Here is a 19,515-nt window from a genome sequence, read left to right on the forward strand (position 1 = left end):
AGTTCTGGCCCCTGGAAGTGTTATGGCCATTGCTGTCTGCAGTGTAACCCTGGGGAGTGGGAAAGCAGGTGGTGGCCTTGCCGCAGTTAGAAGACATTGTACAGGGACAGCCCATGGCTGTGGCCAGGAGTGGTTGTGCCTCTCACAGTGGGCAGCAAGGTCCCTGAGAGATCAATGTTCATGAGTGTTTCTTCTTAGCTTTCAAGTACATTTATGTCTGGTTGTTGCATTGCCTGAATATTAGCAGTACTACATTTCCTATACAATGTCTATTTAATAAGAGATATTGTTAGAGACATGGGAACATGAAAAAAGAAAATTGCAGCTTTAGGGGAAGCAACTGGAACAGGCAAAGCTGTAATAAGTTGTGTAGCTCTGAAATGTACCATGCATAAGAGATTGAACAGGGAGGGAGAAAAAAAAAAGAGAAAAAAAAAGACACCGGTAAAGTTTCTTTAAATAAAGTTTCTCCTTTATACCTGTTCTTCAAAGCAAAATAAATTTGTATGAGCAGTTTTATCCAGACAGAATCTTTGTAAGTTTTCCTGCCACATGTTGTAAAACCATACAACAGGAACATAAAAAGAAACTACTCATTACATTTGCTTTGCTGAAGAAAAAATTCCACTTTTTCCCATTGTTGTGATTCTAATTTTGAGGGCTTTGTATTTTATTCAGCATTTTAAATACTTTTCTGTGAGTCATTTATATTTATTTTCTAGCTTGTCTTAACTATCTCTTGTTTACATTGCTGAGAGCAGACCTGCAGGAATGTGGAAGTAGATTGTATGACCCAGCAGACTTTCCTGTTTCTAACTTAGAATTCCATAATAATTGTGTTCCAAGCTGCAGTGTGCCTGTCATATTTGTTAGATGCTGTCTTTATTTGAAGCAGCAGTAAGCGGTTTGGTTTTTTTTCCAGGAAAATGCAGGAAAATATATACCAAAAAATGCAGCAACAACTGTCTTATCAATAGCCCTTTAAAATCTGTCTCACTTATTTTTTTCAGTCCATTGTCTGTTAGTTATGGTATTTTGATGACAGATGCCAGCTCTCATGCTTGTGTTCTCATCTGCTATCTAGTGTTCACAAAGCAATATTTGGAATGATAGCTTTTCATTTTTGTTGCTTATCGAAGAGACCATGGGTTACTCCAAAACATTTATGAAGATTATTAATGCTCACAGTCCTTTTTAAATATGGACATGACAAACCTCTATTTGCTATATTTTATTTCATAGCTCTCTATATCTAGCTATATACATGGATTTATAGCATGGATTTTCTTCCATGAGTCTAAGATAAGATGAAAAATTGTTAAGTATACTATAAATGATTGTTTGGAGTAGTCTTGTCTTACAGTAAACAACTTTTTGAAGGGAAAAAACTCATGCATTAAAAGTTTATTAACTGTTCTTTGCTGAATCAGTAGAAAGAAAAAGGATTTCTAAATTCGAACATTTTAGTGAAATGATGAGGTAGTATAGGCCTGGTATACATTAAATAAAAGTATCAGTACTAATGAAACATGCAGTATAATACATTTTTCAATGAAAGATACTCTTTAAGAAACACGCTGTTCATGTTTTAAATACAAACATTTTTTGTGGAATAAAAGAAATTTCCAAACAACAGTATGCTATTTTTTTTTTGTGAAATATTCTTCAGGAAATAAGATAGACAAGGTAAGAAGATGAATGTAGTCTATAGTTAATCAGAACTGAGCATGCTTTATTTTTAAGTCAGCTTCAGCTTAACCTGATGATCAGTTCCTTAGAGATGTGTTTAGAACCTTATTTCTACAAAATAGGAACTTTTAGTAATTCAGATTACTCTTAAAATGTATTGCATTTTTCAGACTGCAAAGAGCCTTTTTACAAATAACAGCTGGAACACTTGTGACCTGTTGATGGAAGGGATTACATATGGGTTTATAATAAAGAGAGATTTTTTTTTGATTTTTTTTTTTCCTTCACTGTAGCTGTGACTGCTGAGTGCTGGGAAACAGCACAGGGAGGCCTTATGGGAAGCTTTTATCTTGATTTCAGCTGAAGTTCAGGGATTGTGTTGTCTTAAGTGGTGGGAGGATTCTATGCATAGGAAATGTGCTAAAAATATTAATTTATTTTTAAAATATTCAAAAGCTGTTTTCCTTTGAAAATGAAGTTTTACAGTCCGGGAAATTCTGTTTGTAGAATTTAAGGTATCCTCAAGGGTATTTTGTACATGCTGAGCAGTTCATTGCTGTGTGGAATCACTAACTGATATGTGAAATAGATGATCACTGCTGAGTAAAGTGTTTGTGTGCATGTCTCTTATATTTTATGCAATATTTCCTAAATCACTGAACAGCAAATGGCTCTTGTGCTTTTTTAACAGGCAGCTTCTAAGTTTACCCCTCTCACTTTCAGAAGAGGAGTTGCTTAGAATGAGGCAAGAGTTGCACTGCTGCTTCTCTCAGGTGGACAGCAGCTTGGCTTGGCCCAAGATAAGAGCAAGAACCTTGCTTCAGGCTTTTGAAGTGGAGAAGAGGGACACCAAGGTGCTGAAAGTTGAGCAGGATTTAGCAATGACCAAAAAACAGGTGGGATCAGTGTGGGGATGGGGAAGGGGCTGCTGGGGGTACCTGTGACTGCTGGCATTGGCTGCAGATCTGGGACTATAGCTTCTTCTTAGGTGTGACAGCAGTGGGCACTTTTCCTGTCTGCATGGACCAGTGCACGTAAAGATAATTGTTTGGGCAGCAGTTGAATAAATAGGTTTTTTCACATACACTTGTATTTCTGCTGCTTTTGTGAAAGTTTTGGGAGTTTCTGAAAAGGGAACTTCTACACTGGTTTTTCTGTTTAGGAAAGTTCCCGAGTAAGAAGGCCTTTCTTGACAAGAAATTAGGCTTGATTTCTGTTTCTTGTTTCCAGAAGATATAAGTGTATGCAGACAGTTTGGGGTTATTTCCTCACATTTAAATATGTAGAAGATGAGGCATACTCAAAGTTAGAGAAATATTTCCAGCAAGCAGTCGATCTGCCTATCAAATCTAACACTTTTTAAAGAACCCTGTGAGGGGTGTTTCATTCCTTCAGTAAGGTGTAAAAGCTGTGAAATCATAAATGGTTTTCAGTTCTTATAAAGTACAGGGGCAAAAAATGTTTCCTGTATTAGTTGTGTCTGATACCATCTTAAAAAGGAGGAGTTGCCCTTGCTTTGTTTTGGTTCAGTTATGTTTTCTGAACATGTAAACTACATTGGGTTAATTGTGCTAGGAATTAGCCTAGTTCAAAGCTTTAACAGTTTCTAAAGTACTAGAGGAGGGAAATGACTTTGCAAAACCTTAGAGTTGAACAGATGTTATCATTTCCCCAAGAGTACACATACTTAGTTGGTATTCTTGTAAAGAAATAGAAAGGTCAAGAATAATTTGATTACATGGAACAGTGCTTCTTAATATTATCATGGTTCATTTGTGATTCATAGACTGTGTGTTGAAAACAATGTAGATCTTAAATTAGTATTCTTTGTTCATTTTAACTGTGCTGAGGAGACAATGTATCACTTAAAATCTTCTCTTATTATCACTGCTAAAGCTTGTTTAAAATCAAATTTATATGCTATGAGTTTTCATGGAAAGGATGAATATATAATTCTACTTGAAATATTTTTTTTTAAAAAAATTCTAACTTTGAATGTTCAATGAATCTTCTGAATGAATAGGCAGCACCTTCCTTCATTTCAGGTGTACTTTCTCAATGAAAGTCATATTTGCCCAGTGTTTCATTATTTGGTGGATGTGCCAATAATAGCAAGTAATAATCTTAACATTAGCGTCCTCATTTACCTCTAACAAGGAATTTTTACTCATTTTGTTACAGCAGCATTCTAAAATGGGAAAAAAAGGATCCAGGAATAGAAATAAATTAGATATTCTGAAGAAATCTTTACAGGACAAAATTTTAATTTACGAAGACTCAGTGAAACGTGAAAATTTGAATAGGGTAAGTACAATCTTTCCTGGACTGAGGTCAAGACCTGGATCTTTAGTAATTAAAGATTGACAGTATTCTATCAATGTGAATAAGAAGCAGAGAAAAGTGTAAGGTGCATGATGCATCTCCCTACTATTGCCTGCGTTTATCAAGGTGTTGCATTTCATGCTTAATAGTTTTTGCTTTATTTTTATTTTTGCATTTTAGTTACAGAACTGGTTTAAAGTCTCAACCCTTTTTCTTCCAATGGTTTTGGGGCTTGATGTGTGCAAGATTACACAGCTTCCCTAGATCCTGTGGTTTTCTAGGAAGACTTTTAAAACATGTTAATTCAGAAATTATTTCACTTTTATGTGAAAGCAACACATTGTTTTGGTTGTAGATGATAAAAGCAAATATATGTCTAGCACCGAGTCTTTGAAAGCGAGAGCAGATGTTTGGGTAAGACTGCAACAAGAAGGCAAGTGTGTTCTAGCACTCTTTACTAGTTTAATAACTAGTGTTTTGAGACTGCTCTAATCCTTTAATGGAGGCATTTAAATTTTACCTTCAATACCTAATGCCCTGATCTTCAAAATTTACATGGTTTTGGTACTACCTTGAATGTACTTCAGATTATGAGCTAAGCTTTAGAGGCAAAAAAAGTACTGAATTCTTGTTTGGTAAATGTAAGGCAGTAAATACTGCTTTACATTTTTATTAGAATTTTGTTTTAAAATAGGAAGGTTAGCTTTACCTTACTTGTGCCTGTTCTTTAAGAGAGAGGCCAAACTTGATAGGATAAATACTTTTCAGTAGAATGCAAATGTGAGTATCTGCTCTTGGTGGCCACAGTGGTAATAAACTTGACCAAAACTTTAAAAGGTTTTAACATTTCTCCTTTGATGACTGTGGTTCTTCCATTCTGTCACAGGCAGTAGTTATTTGAGCATTGCTATTAAAATACTTAGTACTGGAAAATTCTGAAAATGCTGATTTCTGAAAAGGATTTTGGTTGGTTTGGGTTTTTTTGGTGTGCTGTGAAACCTATCAGATTAGATTTGTCAGGATGAAGAAAGAATTTAGAGATGGAGTGAGGGAAAACCTTGGGCTCTGATATCCAAGAGTGTGTGTAGATGGGCATGTGAGGCAGCAGGTGGTATCAACACCTGAGAGTTTCGGCTCTCAGGACTTCATGTGCTTTCTCTCTCTGTGTCTTCTCTCTCTTACAATCCAGCTATTTGGGCCCACATAAATAGTACAGGGAGAGAGAATAAGACCAAACTGGCAATTGTTTACTGTCATTTGAGGATTCAGCTACCTAAATGTTAGATACTCAGTGTAGCCATCAGTGTCTAACCTAGGCATCCACCTTACATGTCAGTGCAAACCTATATTTTAGTATATGAAACCTACTGAGAGCTATCTTTTCCTTTTTGAGTGTGAAGGGAGCTTAGGGCAACAAGCTCAGATGGAAGCATCTAAAGAAGGTAATTGCAGCTGGCTGCTATACACATTGTCCCACAGAAAAATAGTCACAATGCAGTGTCCTTGGCTGCCAATGTCAGTGGTACAGCATGGAGAGCTCATCAGTCACACTGCATTGGATTGTGTGCCTGCACATGCTGCACTTGCCTTTCACCCTTGAATAGTTCCTGTGGATGTTCCATCAAATGTGTGGCAGCAACAGTTACTGAGTTAAATCACTTTGATTTTATGCTGTTTGATGTTGATCCAATCCAGTTTTAATCTTATTTGAAATCCATTGCCAATAGACTTTTGATTTACAGTTTAAATTTGTTTTATAGAAGATTTTTCGTTACTTGCTCAAAGAATAGTAGGTTGAATATCATCAGTCAGCATTAACTGACACTTGCCAGTTTGGAACTAAATACAATCTTTCTATAAGTTTCATATTTTTCTAAGCAAAAGTGCATATTTTATATTTCCATTTAACTATAGGTACCCATATACTTATTAGTATTTCTAGCTTTTAATTTTATTATAATAAAAATTATATAGACCCTCTGTTTTGGGTTAGCATTTAATATTAATGTTTTGACTACCCTAAAAGAAAGCCTGATCTCTTTACAATATTTTACTGTACTATAGTTTTTTTTTTTTATTACAGTAAAAGCTTGGAATTGAAGGTTAAAAGCACTTCTTGAAACAGTGCATTACATTATAAGATAACGGCATCGATTTACTTTGCTGTCATAATCCAGCTTGTTAATTACAGAGTGCATGTAAGAGTTTCTGTTAATCTTTCTATCTTTTTTGTTTTGTTTTTTAGATTAAGTATGAGTTGCAGCTTGAAAAAGAGTGTCACCTGCACAATCTGGAAAATAAACTTGGAGAGTATATTGCTTCTTTAGCCTTTCAAAAGACTGTTAAAAAATCTAAAATGCTGGAGCTGTATACGGCTATCATAAATGTGCAAGCATTGCTCTTTAAACAACTGAATGCATCAAAAACCCTGTCAAAACTGGAATGTATTCAGATTTTAGAAGCACATAATCCTGTAAGTAATGTAGTTGTTAAAAGAAAATAATCCTGTTAGGAAACAACAACTATTAGAGGGTCTTTGATTTAGCTGCTGGTTTGCAGCTTCTGGTGGCTCAGACTTTTAATTTCTGTGAGTATGGGCACTCTAATGTATCCAGCTAAAGACATAAAGAGGAAAGCCAAGGAAGACTGTGTAGTATTATTATTTTATTTTTGTTGTATGCAGTCAGAAAGGGTAGTATTTTGGTGGCTATTTAATATTTGATTGAAAGAAAGATAGTTGAGAAGTGATTTGGACTCATGGCTGGAAGAGTGAATTGTTGTGTCTGTCATATAGAATTGCTCATGTTACAATGCTGTCCATATGCAAAATCCATAACCACATGATATACTTCAGTTGTCAAGTTTTTAGACATTATCTATATAGCCTCCTACCTATCTCACTCCAGGCACACTCATGCAGTTTAAATAGTAGAAAATCTGGAAAAACCTCTTCCCTTCACCATAATCATTACATAGTTGATATGTGCCAATTTTCTAATCCTTTTTTAATACTTCAGTGCTCCGTTTTCACAAGGACTTTTTTTTTTCTGCATCTGCTATTTGAAACCATCCAAGTGAGGCTTGGAGAGAGCACTGGAGCAGAACAAACAAAATGGGTTTTTGAGAGAAACCTCTTTTCTAGAGGGCATCATTAGACAGCTATTGCTAGGACAAGGAATTTTTCCCTTGTTAAATTTTAATGTAGCCGTCTCCACAGAGTTTCTCATAGAGTGGTGGTTAGGATGCTTATAGGCCTCCAGTTTTGGTTCAATTTGTGTTTGATCTGCAGGAAGTAGTGAAAGTTGTATGTAGGAAGAGTTTTTTGCCTTTTATGCCATAAGTGTGAGGGGGCTTTTCAGAGAAGTTGCTTTCACCTTCTCTGTCATCGAACTGGTGAAAGAAAAGGATTGAAGAAGGGGCAGAAGTGAGGCCTAGAATAGCTAACATTGGATTAAATAGAGCTGATGAGGCAGAGGAATAGATTAAAATTTAGCATTTTCTCCAAGGTACAGGTTAGGAAGTGGGGCTTCGAGATAGTAAGCAACGTAAAGGTTGAGGTGAGACAACAGTGGCATTGGAAATGGGAATATGAAGCCTTCCTTCTGGTGTCTAGTTTGACTTTTTGACCAAAGTTAGATCTTTAGCATGGGGGATCCAGTCCTCTGAAGACTTTGGATTTTAAGCTTTTCATTTTCAGAACATTTTATTTTAACCCTAACTTTATCAGACTAATTATGAATTACTGCCTTTTAACTTAAATTCCTTTGATATTAGCTGTTAATTTTGTATAATTAAAACTAGTTAGTCTGAGTTTCTAAAGCTGTTTCGGTATTTTGCAAATGAATTTGAATGGTGGTGTTCCTTAGGTTTGATCTCAGCCATGCTGGCAGTGTACTTGCTGGATGTCCTCTACAGTGGAAGGTTTCAGAGAGCATTAACTTTAAACACAATGAAAATTGAGTTGTAGGTTTCCTCATTGTACTTATATTCAGAATGTGCCAGTCATGTTTACTGAAGCTGTGCAATGAATTGAAAACTGTAATGACTGCAAGTGGCTGGGTAGAATAAGAAATTAATAATGTCAGAAAATCTGATACCATTGTCTTTTTTCTTCATTCCAAATGAAATTTGTTCTTTCAAGTTATAACTTAACTTCTTATTATCATGCATTTTGAACCTCTAGGAGATTGAAGAACTTAACAGGAAATTGGAGTATGAGATGATGCATAAGGAGTCAGCGCAGCAGCATCTAATGAGTAGGCAGAGGTGGTTTCTGGATGGTTTGGGACTCTCAAATGAAGCTGTGGACACGAATGCAGAAAGACATGTGACAGTTCTGTTAAGACAGGCCATGAATAAATGTAAACAATTTATAAACCTGTACCAGCAAGGGTAAGTTCTTTGGTCTCAGGTTTTGCTGCGTTACTGCAGTTCATACGGACCTTAAGATATTCTGGAGAAACAGCAGGAGGCAGCTTCTGCTGTGCTGGGGAGGGACCATGCATCTGTGTTTGAATGCTGCCTTCTTGTGCTGTGGCCCAGAGCATAACTAAGGAGTTGGGAATATTGAAATAAGAAACATGAGATAATGATAACTTAGTAGCATATAAATTGTGTTGTGTGTTGCACGGCAGTCACCATTTTTTTCACAGGGATAGTGGAAAAATAATGACACTCTATATCATTAAGGAGGAAAATAATTTTATTCCTATTACTTTGTCTCCCAAGAAGATAAGGAGGGACTTCAGGGCAACATGATCTGTTGGGGTCAGAGGAAATAGCTGAGACAATTTAAATTGAATTTCCATCTCCATTGTCATACTGTAGACTGAATTCCCTGGCACACAATTACTTTTGATGAGATGTATAAACTCCTCTTCAATTTCAATTTTTTCTGGCCAGTTTTTAAGTAAAGATATCTGTGACAAATAAAATGACTCTTGGTAAGTATATAGAAATAACTGTCTTGTCATAAAGGCTGACTAGCAAAAATGAATGATAATTTTCAAAATTGCAGCCTATTTTTATTGGGATTACAGGAGGTAGAAATGGCATTGCCATGTGAATTGCACAGTATTAAAAGCCTAGCACATTTCAAGCTTCATGTAACATCCTCGAAGTGTGCTTTCCATTAGAAAGCATGTTTTCCATAAAACCACTGATATATTAAAAATGGCTGTGATAGTGGTAAGTCTGCTTTAATTCTGAAAAGGCTGGAGCTCTACTCAGTTTAGATGAACAGCTTTCCCACTGCAGAAGTAAAGAATCAGTAGAAGATGAGATAAACCTCTGCAGGAGTGCAGGAGTATTCACAAGCCAGTGAACCTCTCAGGGAAGCCTTCAAAGAAACTGCCACTAGGCTTGTCTTGAAAACCTACTGGAAGAAACAAGTTTCACGCTTCTGTATATTGCAGGATTTGTACATGATGTCATCATGTTATGGTCTAGAAAAGAAAAATAATCACCAGCAATGAGGAAGTTAACTGTTTAATATCCTATTTCAGCTGCAAAAAGATCCACAACTTGCCTTAAAGTGTGGTGATGAGATTTAGGGAGGAAAGAGGGAAGAGGATGGGGACAGGTTGAATCACATTGCTTTGGAGTAGTTCCAGATTTGAACTGCGTGCAAGAGCATAGCTTTAGATTCTGCTCTGGTGTTTGCTTGGGGGTTCAGGGAAGAAGGGAAAAGAGTTTGGCATCTTTTAGAAGTTAGGCTGCTCATAGCAGATTTGCTGGCAGACAGATATGTTTCCTGAATGGGTAACCTTCAGATTTTGTTTCCTATAATACAGTCATTGCACCTGGGAAGATTTCAATGTTAATTCTGTCTTTCACTTCAGCTTGAGAGATGAGCAATGGAATTGCGTGGTGTTTGAAGATCTCCTGGAAAATATAGAAACGAATGCATTTTCGGCAATTTATAGTCAGGTAAGCATGAAATTGAACAAAGCTTCCAAGTTTAAATTGCAGTTGTATCTGGATATCAGCTTTTCTTCTTTTTTGGGAACCATTAGATGTATTTACTCTCTGCTAGTAGTTGCTACTAGTTTGCAGACTATACTGTCAGGCACTTCACTTAATTCTGAGCTACTTTCAGCCTTTTGAATTTTACCGAGTTATACTTCTGTTTGTTCATTTACAAATCCTTTCAGGGTTTGTCCTATTGCATTTCATTCTGTGCAGAGCTGAAGTGCCTAATTTTTTGCTTAACAGACAGATTTACAGTTGGATTTTCATGTATTGAAAAAAGGATTTTGATTAGATTTTGATGAGTGTTAAGAATGATTTGCATTGATTATGTTTCAAAATTAAATGATAGCAGGACTGGTAGTTAAATTTTCTAGTATCATTACTCATACTCATTTTCAAAACGAGTGTCTTGTCTTCAGGTAATTTGCTGTGTGTTGGCTGCTTGTCAGTCCTACAAAGGCCTTAACTATGAAACTCTGGATTGACCCCAGTTTTTATCTGCAGGCTGATCTTGGTTGAAATATGTAGCTAGCATCAAAAAAGACCTGGTGGAGCAGCTTTCTGAGTCCTGGTATCTTGCCTCCCAGGAACAAATGTGGTCACAGTCCCCTGCATCATGAATTGGGAACTTCAGAGACCACCATGTCAAGGGAGGAGCACTTTAGTCTAAGGATCTCTCAGCTTTTCCTGTCTCTTAGTTTGTTTCTGCTGAATCACTCCAGAGGATCTGTTCCATAACCTTACCAAGCACTGAGGTCAGGCTGGCAGGCATTTGGTTCCCCAGATCCTTCGTCCAGCCCTTCTGGGCTTATGGGTGTCCCACTTGATAACCTCCAGTCAACTGGTACCCTTCCAGTTGGCCAGGACTGCTGATAAATGACAGAAAATGTCCCAGTGACCACACGGCCAGTTTGCTGAGTACCCTTGGGTGGATCCCACCAAATCCCACAGATGTGTGTGAATGAGTGGTGTAGCAGCTCACTGACCATTTCCCCTTGGATTATGGTGATTTGTCTTCTTCCCATGATTCTTGTTAAGTTTCTGTGATGCAGATAGGGCAGATGTGAAAAGGCTTCTCAACAGCATGGCATGTATATTGTAAGAGAGGTTAAAATCATTGTTTTGGAGATTACATAAGTATGCAAATAGAGTATGTCATAATTTTCACAGTACCCTGTCCTCTTTGCACCATAGTAGGTGAACAATGACCCTTAAAAATCGTAAATCTTGACATGTTGAAGACAGATTGAAAAGCATTGCTGTCACCTCATTGCACTTGAGAAATGGGGTACGCTGTTCACCATATACTTGGGGTACTGTGCCTTATGTTTCGTTGATAAGATTCCCTGAAGAAATAATTTCATTTGTGTAAATACACATCAAATATACCATTGTTTTTTTGTATTTGTATTTTTTTTCATGAAAAGTGTAGCCCAGAGATATCCTACAACATACTTTATTGAAATTCCTTAAAACCTATCCACATTAACCCTGCAAATATATAAAGATATATAAAGCAAAACTTTTTTTCTGCAAGAATAATAGTATAAAAACTCCCAACTATAATTCCAAACCTGACTACTCTTAATTCAACTGTAAAGAAGTATATCCTTAGTAGAATATTAACTTACTGATTTATTAAGGCTTATGATGCAGCACAGTTATACTTTTGGATCTGCTTAGCCTGTGAGCTGATGCTGGAAATTGATTTTTAAATCCTTTTTTCCCCTGTTCTCTTGCAATTTATAGAACACATTACATTGACAAATGTTAGGAAACTATAGCTGTCTTACACTCATTCTTTTCTTTAAAGAGAATTTTCCCCTTTAGAGTAGTTTTCAGAGCTGTAGATGACACCCTCTCTGAAAAAAAAAAACCAAACCCAAACCAGGTAAGTTTTACTTTCTGTATTTCATGTTTCTACTTACATCCTTATCAAGGCAGATTGAGGTCAATAAGAGATTTGCTTGAATGATAATGAGTTCAGGATCATCAGCCTCTGGCTGAGACGTTACTTTTGAATAAACTCATAGCTGTAGCCCCAGGTACACTAACTGCATTTTGGATCCAACATATGATGCAGGCAGACTGGCATGTAGAAACAGCACAGGAAACTTGAAACACATTATGTCTGGAGTTCATTGATTCTTGCATCAGTTGTTTGAATACATACTGCTCAGTCCAAATACTTTTAAAAAAATCTGCTGTTTTTAATCTACCATTTATTCCTGGTTTTATTTGTCGATGTTCTAGGAATACAGATGAGGCTATTGATGGCACAAGTAGCACTTGTATCCATTTGTTATTGTAGAAAAATGAGTCCCTAACCTTCCTGATATTTTACCAATAATATACCTGAACAATCAAACTTTTGATCTGACCATTCCTGTGTATGCGCACATACTCAATTCTTTCCACTTCTGCAAGCTGGTCTGGGTAGCTGTGAGCATCTGAAATTAGTGCTCAGTGCTGGTGCATGTTCACACACCAGCACTCCCTTTGCTGTATGTGTACCAGATCCATCTGCCTGATGGGCACCTGTGCCACATCTGGCATTGTTGACAGCTTTAAGAATTGCTTAATTGTCAGTTCTGCTATGCTAGAAAAGTATTAAGGTTTGCCTCTCAGTCCAAGTTATACTTGGTGCAGAAAGGTAAGGGTCAAAAAAAGAACATTTTAAAGAGGAAACTGCTACAGAAGAAAGCAGCACTAAAGTCATGATGTACATCCATAATAAATAACTGGTTTAAAGGTCCTGAGAACATTTAGCCAAAAGGAGAAGAATAGGTCTCAGAGATCTGTCATGCTTATGTTGCATTGTCTCCCTTAATGTTGCATTTTGTAAGTTTCTAAAAGAGCAGTTTTTAAAGACGAGAAGTACAACACAGTACTGTAGAAATTAGACTTAGGTGTCTGTATTAAGATTTAAGCTGTTATTTGCATTCCCCTCCAAAGAAGAATCAAATAATTTCTTTCACTAAGTAGCCTGAGCAAACATCTTTTTGGTGTTCAACTTTGGTGCCTGGTCAGGCTGAAAATATTTTAAGAACTATACCAATTTACTAATCTCTCATCAGTTTTAGGAATTTGTCTTGTTAATTCTGTGTGATCTCAGTGGTTTCCATGGAAAATCTGTAGCAAAACTGAAGAGGCCAGAAAACTTGGAAAGCAACTAGTTTTCTTACCTTTTGGAGAGAATGCTCTGCTTGAAGGAAAAGGAGGTTGATTTATTTCTTTATTTTGTGTGGCTGTCTAAATTTGCTTTAAGACTGCCTTGCTGGTGATGCTTTGTTTCTTTCAAAGATGATTCAGTTAATCCAGGGATCTCCTAGGTGAATTCACTCCTCTGAAAAGTTGTCATGCAGAAAAAGAGACAGATACTTGCTGTGACTTTTTGAAACCACTGTGGACAAAGAACCTGGCTGTCTTCCTGCATGGTGGGACCTTGTGGGGTTTTATGTGGCGCAGGCTTTGTAATCATCTCCTCCCTCAACACTTAGAGGAGGGTGTGCAGAGTGGTGGTAACTCAGCTGTCATGAGTCATCATGTTTGGCATGTCTTACCTTACTTCAGCTACCTGAGTTACATGTATGGCTTGAATAGACAACAATAGCTTTTTTCCTGGCATTTTTTGAGACAATTAACTTGCTTTCCATTGCCTTACTCTTTTCACATAGTTCTCAATATATTGTAGACTTTTCATATTTGATATACATGAGAGGTCTACAGAAACATCCTGGGGACATTGTATGTATGTCAACAGAGCAGAAAATAGCAATGGGATTTGAGTGTTTGGAGTGGGACAGGAAATGGGGCTGGCTGAGTGTCTATGTAGTGGCTAAATTTTAATTCAGTCTATTTGAATATTATATGAATATGCTTTACTACTGACCTTTGGGCAAAAATGGGCAGGATGTTTGGAAATAAAAAAAATACTACCAAAAGAAAGGCAGGTGTTTTTCTTCACCTCTTAACAAGTGTTACAAGCTGTTCCCTAAGCTTATCACAGAATCTGCTGTTATGAGAAACTGAACAATGAAGTGATCAACCATGACAATGTGTAAAGTTTTGTGAGGCTATTTTTCCTTCTGTAATTTTACAGACCAAAGAATGACATGTTGCTTCCTTGCTGTCTTGAAAGGATTTCCTTATAGGAGTAGAATCCATAAATTAGTTAATGATGGAATGATAGAATACATGATAGAATATAATTGCCTTGGGATTTTTCAGACCAAAGGGCATCAAGTACAGTCCCTAAGCAAATATGCCAAGATCAACTAGTTATTTAGCATTTGCATTGCCAAAATCACAAATGAAATGGGCAACCATGATATACATGGGCCACTGTAGGTTGAAACAGTGAACATGGAAGTATAACCACTTGGTACTAAAATTATCACTACTAAAATAATCTTCAGTAACATTTTTTTGTTTCCATAATGACTATTTATTTAATAACAGTAATTAAGATTGGCTAACATTTATTTTAATGCTAAATTTATCTGTCTTCTACTCATTTAATCCTCTAGGAGCTCCGTCTGGCAGGTTATTTAGCTAAACTGACAAGGGTGCCAATGGGGGTATTGCACAGGGTCCTGAACTTGTTGCTGCCCTCCAGCTCGCAAAGTGAGGTTCTTTCTGTCCTCGATTCCATCAGTGAATACTCAGATGGTGGTGTTGAAGGTGACAGTAATGCAGATGAGTCTGGCAGCTGTAAGAAAAGGTAGGTGTGATGTTTTCTGGTAGACCACTGCAAGACAAGATTGTTGCTTTATGTGTATATGTATGTGCTGGACAATGAGATTGACAGCTTTCGAAAATAGTCACTGGTGCATAAGTTTTCCTTTTGAATTATTTTTCTGGGGTAAAAATACTTCAAAATGGTTTACTTTATTTTGTGAAATATTTTAACTATAATAAATTGATTTATACAAAGTTTAAAAATTTTTATAAGTTCATTAAACAGTTATTTCATGGATTTATAAATCCTGTTCTGATAACTTTCTTTCTGTTGCCTGAATTGGAGTTTGTTAAAATATTTTCCTTACACTTTTTTTTTAATAGCATTCTTAACACACTGGGTTTTAGGTGTCTGTAGCTCTCAAAGATGTAAAGGAGATCATCCTTCCTCACAGTGGAAGTTGCAGCCTTGCAGAAGTCTGTCGCTTTGTAGTACTGAAGTTCCAAGTGGCCATTGTGTTTCCCTTTTCTCACAGAGACTCTCAAGGCCTTAATCACTACCCTTTAGCCCCATTAACATGAGCTGAAATCTGTGCAGTAAGACCAAGGGATGCTCCCAGACCTGCTCTCCCAACTCCCTGCCATGACTTGGGAAGGAGATAGAAGCAGATGTTGTGGCACTGAGCCCTGTTGTTGGCAGATGTGGATTGTCAAGAAACAGATAAGAGTCCTTGGTACCATGCCCTGAGGTGTGATCATAGCTGGTTTAAATGATTTGTGGCAAGGCAGCAGAAGTACTTGAACACTCTTACTGACTGCATTTGTGGTATTGCTGTCATGGGTTTGGTAGCTAAGTCAGAGAGGCAAGAAAAATGTGTATGTTTGGGGATTTGCTGCTATGAATTTTTCTTTCCTGCTCCCTCAGGAAGAGCCAAGAGTTGTGGCAAGCACTGGAGACCAAAATAAGGCAAGATCTGATAAACAGAAGTTTAGAAAATATCCCTTCTCTAAACAAGAGAAAAGACAGGTAAGGAGAAAACCAGAACAAGCATACCTGGTTTTTTTTTGTTTATAGTTTATTTAATGTCCCAAGATTCTTCTTAGAGCTGTTAGAAATCAGAAAATTAGTTCGTAAGTATGCATTTTCTAACACTGTTCTATTTAGTGCTTGTGTTTCCTACAACATATGTACGCATAAAAAGCAGTGTAGTTAATACCTAAAAAGTTTTTTCTGTACATATCCACAAAATTCTCACTTTTTCCACATACATTGCTCATCTTCCCTATTTTTATGTATTATAAGGTTACCTTTCCTTGTGCAATTTTGTATCTCAGAAAATGATACGTGAATTATTGGGGATTAGAATAAAAACTGCAATTCTTTCTGTTGAAATAGGAATTTCTTTAGCTTCCAAAGTCACCACTTCTGTGGCAAGGGGTGGTATAGGAAGGTATGCATTTTTTGCCTCCATTTTCACTTTTCAACTCATTTTTTTTCATTAATGTAGCTTGATAAAGAAGAAGCAACTTGCTCTCTTGGAGAAAGCAGCATTCATTCATCTGGGATGTTCACCTGCACATCCTCCTCCAGAACAGCCTGATCCACCTGTTTCTCTGAACTCTGCAACTGCTGAAGCCATAGAGCTGTTAGACACAGGGGAGAAGATATTTTTGTTCCGTGAGCCAAGTGATCCAATACTTGCTTTGCATAATTTTCCAAGAAAAAAGAAAAAGAACTTTCTTAATTCTAAAAAGGCTGCTCATGCAAACATGGGCTCATAAGAGCAATTTTCATTTAAAAGTATCAACTAGAGAACCGGAAGTTAGTAAACTTATGAGGAAGAATGAAGTGTATGGTTCAAATAACATGTGTTTTAATCTGATTTGTCTGATACTGGAAGCAGATGTAATTTTAGAATGGCACAATTAGTGATGTGCATCTTGCATTTTTTATTTCTTGTCAGTGCTTTGTTTCCCTAGTTGAAATATGGGTGTACTATGATGCACATTCTGGCAGGCAGGACTCTGTGTTCCTTCACTACATTTTGGTCATTTTTGCACTGATTTTACCATAGCTGTATTTTCATAATTTATACAGAAAGGTTATTTATTGTATATAGTAGGTACTGATTTACTATTCTTGTATTTATATTTTTGTGGTAAGCTGCAATATAGCAGATGACACAAAGAGATGAAATGGATGAACCACATGTCCTCTGTTCTCTGGTTTTATGTTATCCTCGTTAGTTTACTGTTTAACATTGTGTTCCTAATAGGCTTTGCATGTTAATTCTGCAGTTTATGTTCTACAATGACAGCTGGTAGGCCAGATCTTCAGTATATACTTGTGTACTTGGCCTTTCATCCTGCAGTAACTTCAGCATTTCACTGTTTCTAAACTTAAATCAGTTGAACTGTGAGTGTGGCTACAGTTCCAAACTGTTAAATATTTACAACCTGCTGCAGTTTTTTTCTTGGTGAAGCAGTGTCATCACATTTGCTCAGTAGAAAAGTGAAAAATGGAAATGGGCATGCCTTCAGAAGCTCTCTTGATTGCATTTTTTGCCAATTTTCACAATTTTAGGTATTTGTGAAGTTCTTATTTCTGGATTTCTCTAAAGTGATGAGACTATTATATTACACTTCAAAAAGAGTTAATTTTTAAACCCGTCTAGTTGACTTGAAGAACCCTATAAAAATGATTTTTAAAAAGAGGAACAGGAAAAAGCTAATTAAAATAACCATATGTATTTTTAATATTTTATATTATTCAAGCCTGTTTTGAAGGAGTTGTAACTGTATTTGAATGCTGTGCTCTGAGGCCACTGTGATCATATATTTTGCATTTTTTCATGTACAGAGCTTCTGTGCCTTTTTATAGGGTGCCATATTATTTAAAAATTAAAATGCTACAATATACGTGCATGTGCAGTGGGTATTTTTTTCCTCACTTCTTTGACAAGTTTAAATATTCATCCCACAGTAAACAACAATTAGCGTTTGCTATCACTGCTAGCATTAGAAAATGTATGCAGTAATTAGATTGACAATCCTTATTATTATTTGATTTCATTCTTCAGTCATTTCATGGAAATATTTGCTGTCACAGAAAGAGGAGTCTGCCAGGGTTGTGGGAGTTCAGAGTTGCTGTTTTAACTGTATCTGGTGTTTCATCCCCAAGGCAGGGGCAGGTAAAGAGAAGGGTCTGTCCTGCCTTGGAGTTGGCCAGAGCTGTGTAGGAGGAGCCTCAGGTGTTTCAGAAAGAGGCAAGAAAGCAATTGTCCCTAGGCAAGAAAGTAATTGGAAAAGTTGGACAGCTCATGGCTGCAAGGAACACTTGAAAGCTGAAGTACCTTCTAGAATGTCAGTCCCTTCCAGGATTTCTTTGCAAGCCCAGACTCTTCACTACTACAGTATAAGAGGGAAATGACAGTAACTCATCATGGGTAAGACAAGGAGGCCAATAGCTCTAATAGGTTACAATAATAAAAAGCAATATCTGAATATTGATTACAATAGCAATTTTTTATACTTAATAGGTAATCTCTGTGTCTGGCTGATTTGTAACTCGGTCACACCTCATCACAAATTTGAAGTGGTTCTGTGATTGTAACTATTCTAGCAGGGAAAGTTACTCCCTGCTATGAGTCACTCTTCTATCATGCAACGCATTCAAAGAAACGTCCAGATCTTAACATTTCTCGTGCCTTGTGAAAGAAGTAATAAATAGGAAATATCCTGCTTCAGTAAAGCTGACTTAAATTCAGCTTTGAGTTGCTCAGAGGACAGAGGACCAGCTGTAGATTGTGCAGATTTGTGTGTGTGCCATAGGTATTATGGTTCTTATTTCACAGCTGAAGTCTCTCAAGCCATTCAAATTCATCCCATTTGGCTTCACAGTCATCAACACAGGAAGTTGTATAAGGCCAAGTTCTTCAGTATTTGGAATATTGTCCAAATCAGTTGTGTTCCCATGGAAGTTCATTGCTTCTCCTGTTGCCCTGGACAGTTCCCTGTGTACTCCCATCTCCATTGCACTGCTGTCTTCCCTCAACATGAAGCCATTGGACAAGGAGCCAAAACATACAAAGAACAAGCAAAAGTAACTATCCTTGGACAATGATGCTTTAATCCATACAGTAAATAACAACTTAATGGCAATGGTAGATTTTATTGCAGAAATTATTCTCCATACTGGACTAATAAACTGTAGCTTTGTTATGTTTTTTCGACATGTACTTCAGTAATGTTAGCTTGCAGCTAGCAGCCCTTGTGCTCAGGTTTCAGGATTTTCAGGAGGCTTAGTTATGCATAGGCTCCTCGGCATTATCAACCACCCATCTTTCTTGCTGTATTTTTGGCTTGGGATATCTGGATACTGGATCAGCATGCCATACATATTCCTCACTTTGTCAAGCTTTTAAATAATTAATAATTTATAATAATTAATAAATAATAATTTAATAAAATAAAATATTGCATTTTGAAGGTTGGTGTTTTTTTAATAAAATGGATTCCACGTGATGCAAAATATTTTAGGGAAGATGTACTAAAAGTGTCCTGCATTGACAGTGACTGATTGAGGTGAAAATGCTTCTGTGAAACAAGTGGGTTGAGATTTCTGATCATAAATTTATATTTCATTTCTTTAACCTTGCTATTGTGTATTAATTTATTATGAAGTAGAATACAGATGCTAAGCCTAATGAAGAATAATTCATACCAAGTGTGAGTAACTGGATGTTCTGGGAGAGGCTATCTGTGTCAAAGTCAATCTGTTGTAAACAAAAGTGAGAACACCTAGATGGACCTGGCACTTCACTACAGAAAAATGTAAAAATGGAAGTAAAAGGA

At 36.7% G+C, this 19,515-nt stretch overlaps 1 protein-coding gene across 3 annotated transcripts in view; it reads left to right on the plus strand.

Moving 5' to 3' along the window:
• EVC2 (EvC ciliary complex subunit 2) overlaps positions 1-18,992 on the plus strand; it is a 62,525-nt gene extending 43,533 nt beyond the window's left edge. For 2 of the 3 annotated variants that reach the window (XM_088057094.1, XM_005517848.3), the window contains exons 14-21: positions 2,385-2,585; positions 3,871-3,993; positions 6,257-6,484; positions 8,195-8,403; positions 9,852-9,939; positions 14,511-14,704; positions 15,587-15,688; positions 16,170-18,992. In XM_088057094.1, the coding sequence (XP_087913220.1) occupies positions 2,385-2,585; positions 3,871-3,993; positions 6,257-6,484; positions 8,195-8,403; positions 9,852-9,939; positions 14,511-14,704; positions 15,587-15,688; positions 16,170-16,443 (1,419 nt within the window). In that variant the 3' untranslated portion in view covers positions 16,444-18,992. The remainder of the gene's footprint in view (positions 1-2,384; positions 2,586-3,870; positions 3,994-6,256; positions 6,485-8,194; positions 8,404-9,851; positions 9,940-14,510; positions 14,705-15,586; positions 15,689-16,169) is intronic. The other variant, XM_088057095.1, reaches the window with a different exon arrangement.
• The last annotated feature ends 523 nt before the right edge of the window (positions 18,993-19,515 follow it).

The sequence above is a fragment of the Pseudopodoces humilis genome, chromosome 6 (assembly GCF_049639895.1).
Source record: "Pseudopodoces humilis isolate 2021_Gansu_Grassland_sample_001 chromosome 6, ASM4963989v1, whole genome shotgun sequence".
Lineage (NCBI taxonomy): Eukaryota > Metazoa > Chordata > Aves > Passeriformes > Paridae > Pseudopodoces > Pseudopodoces humilis.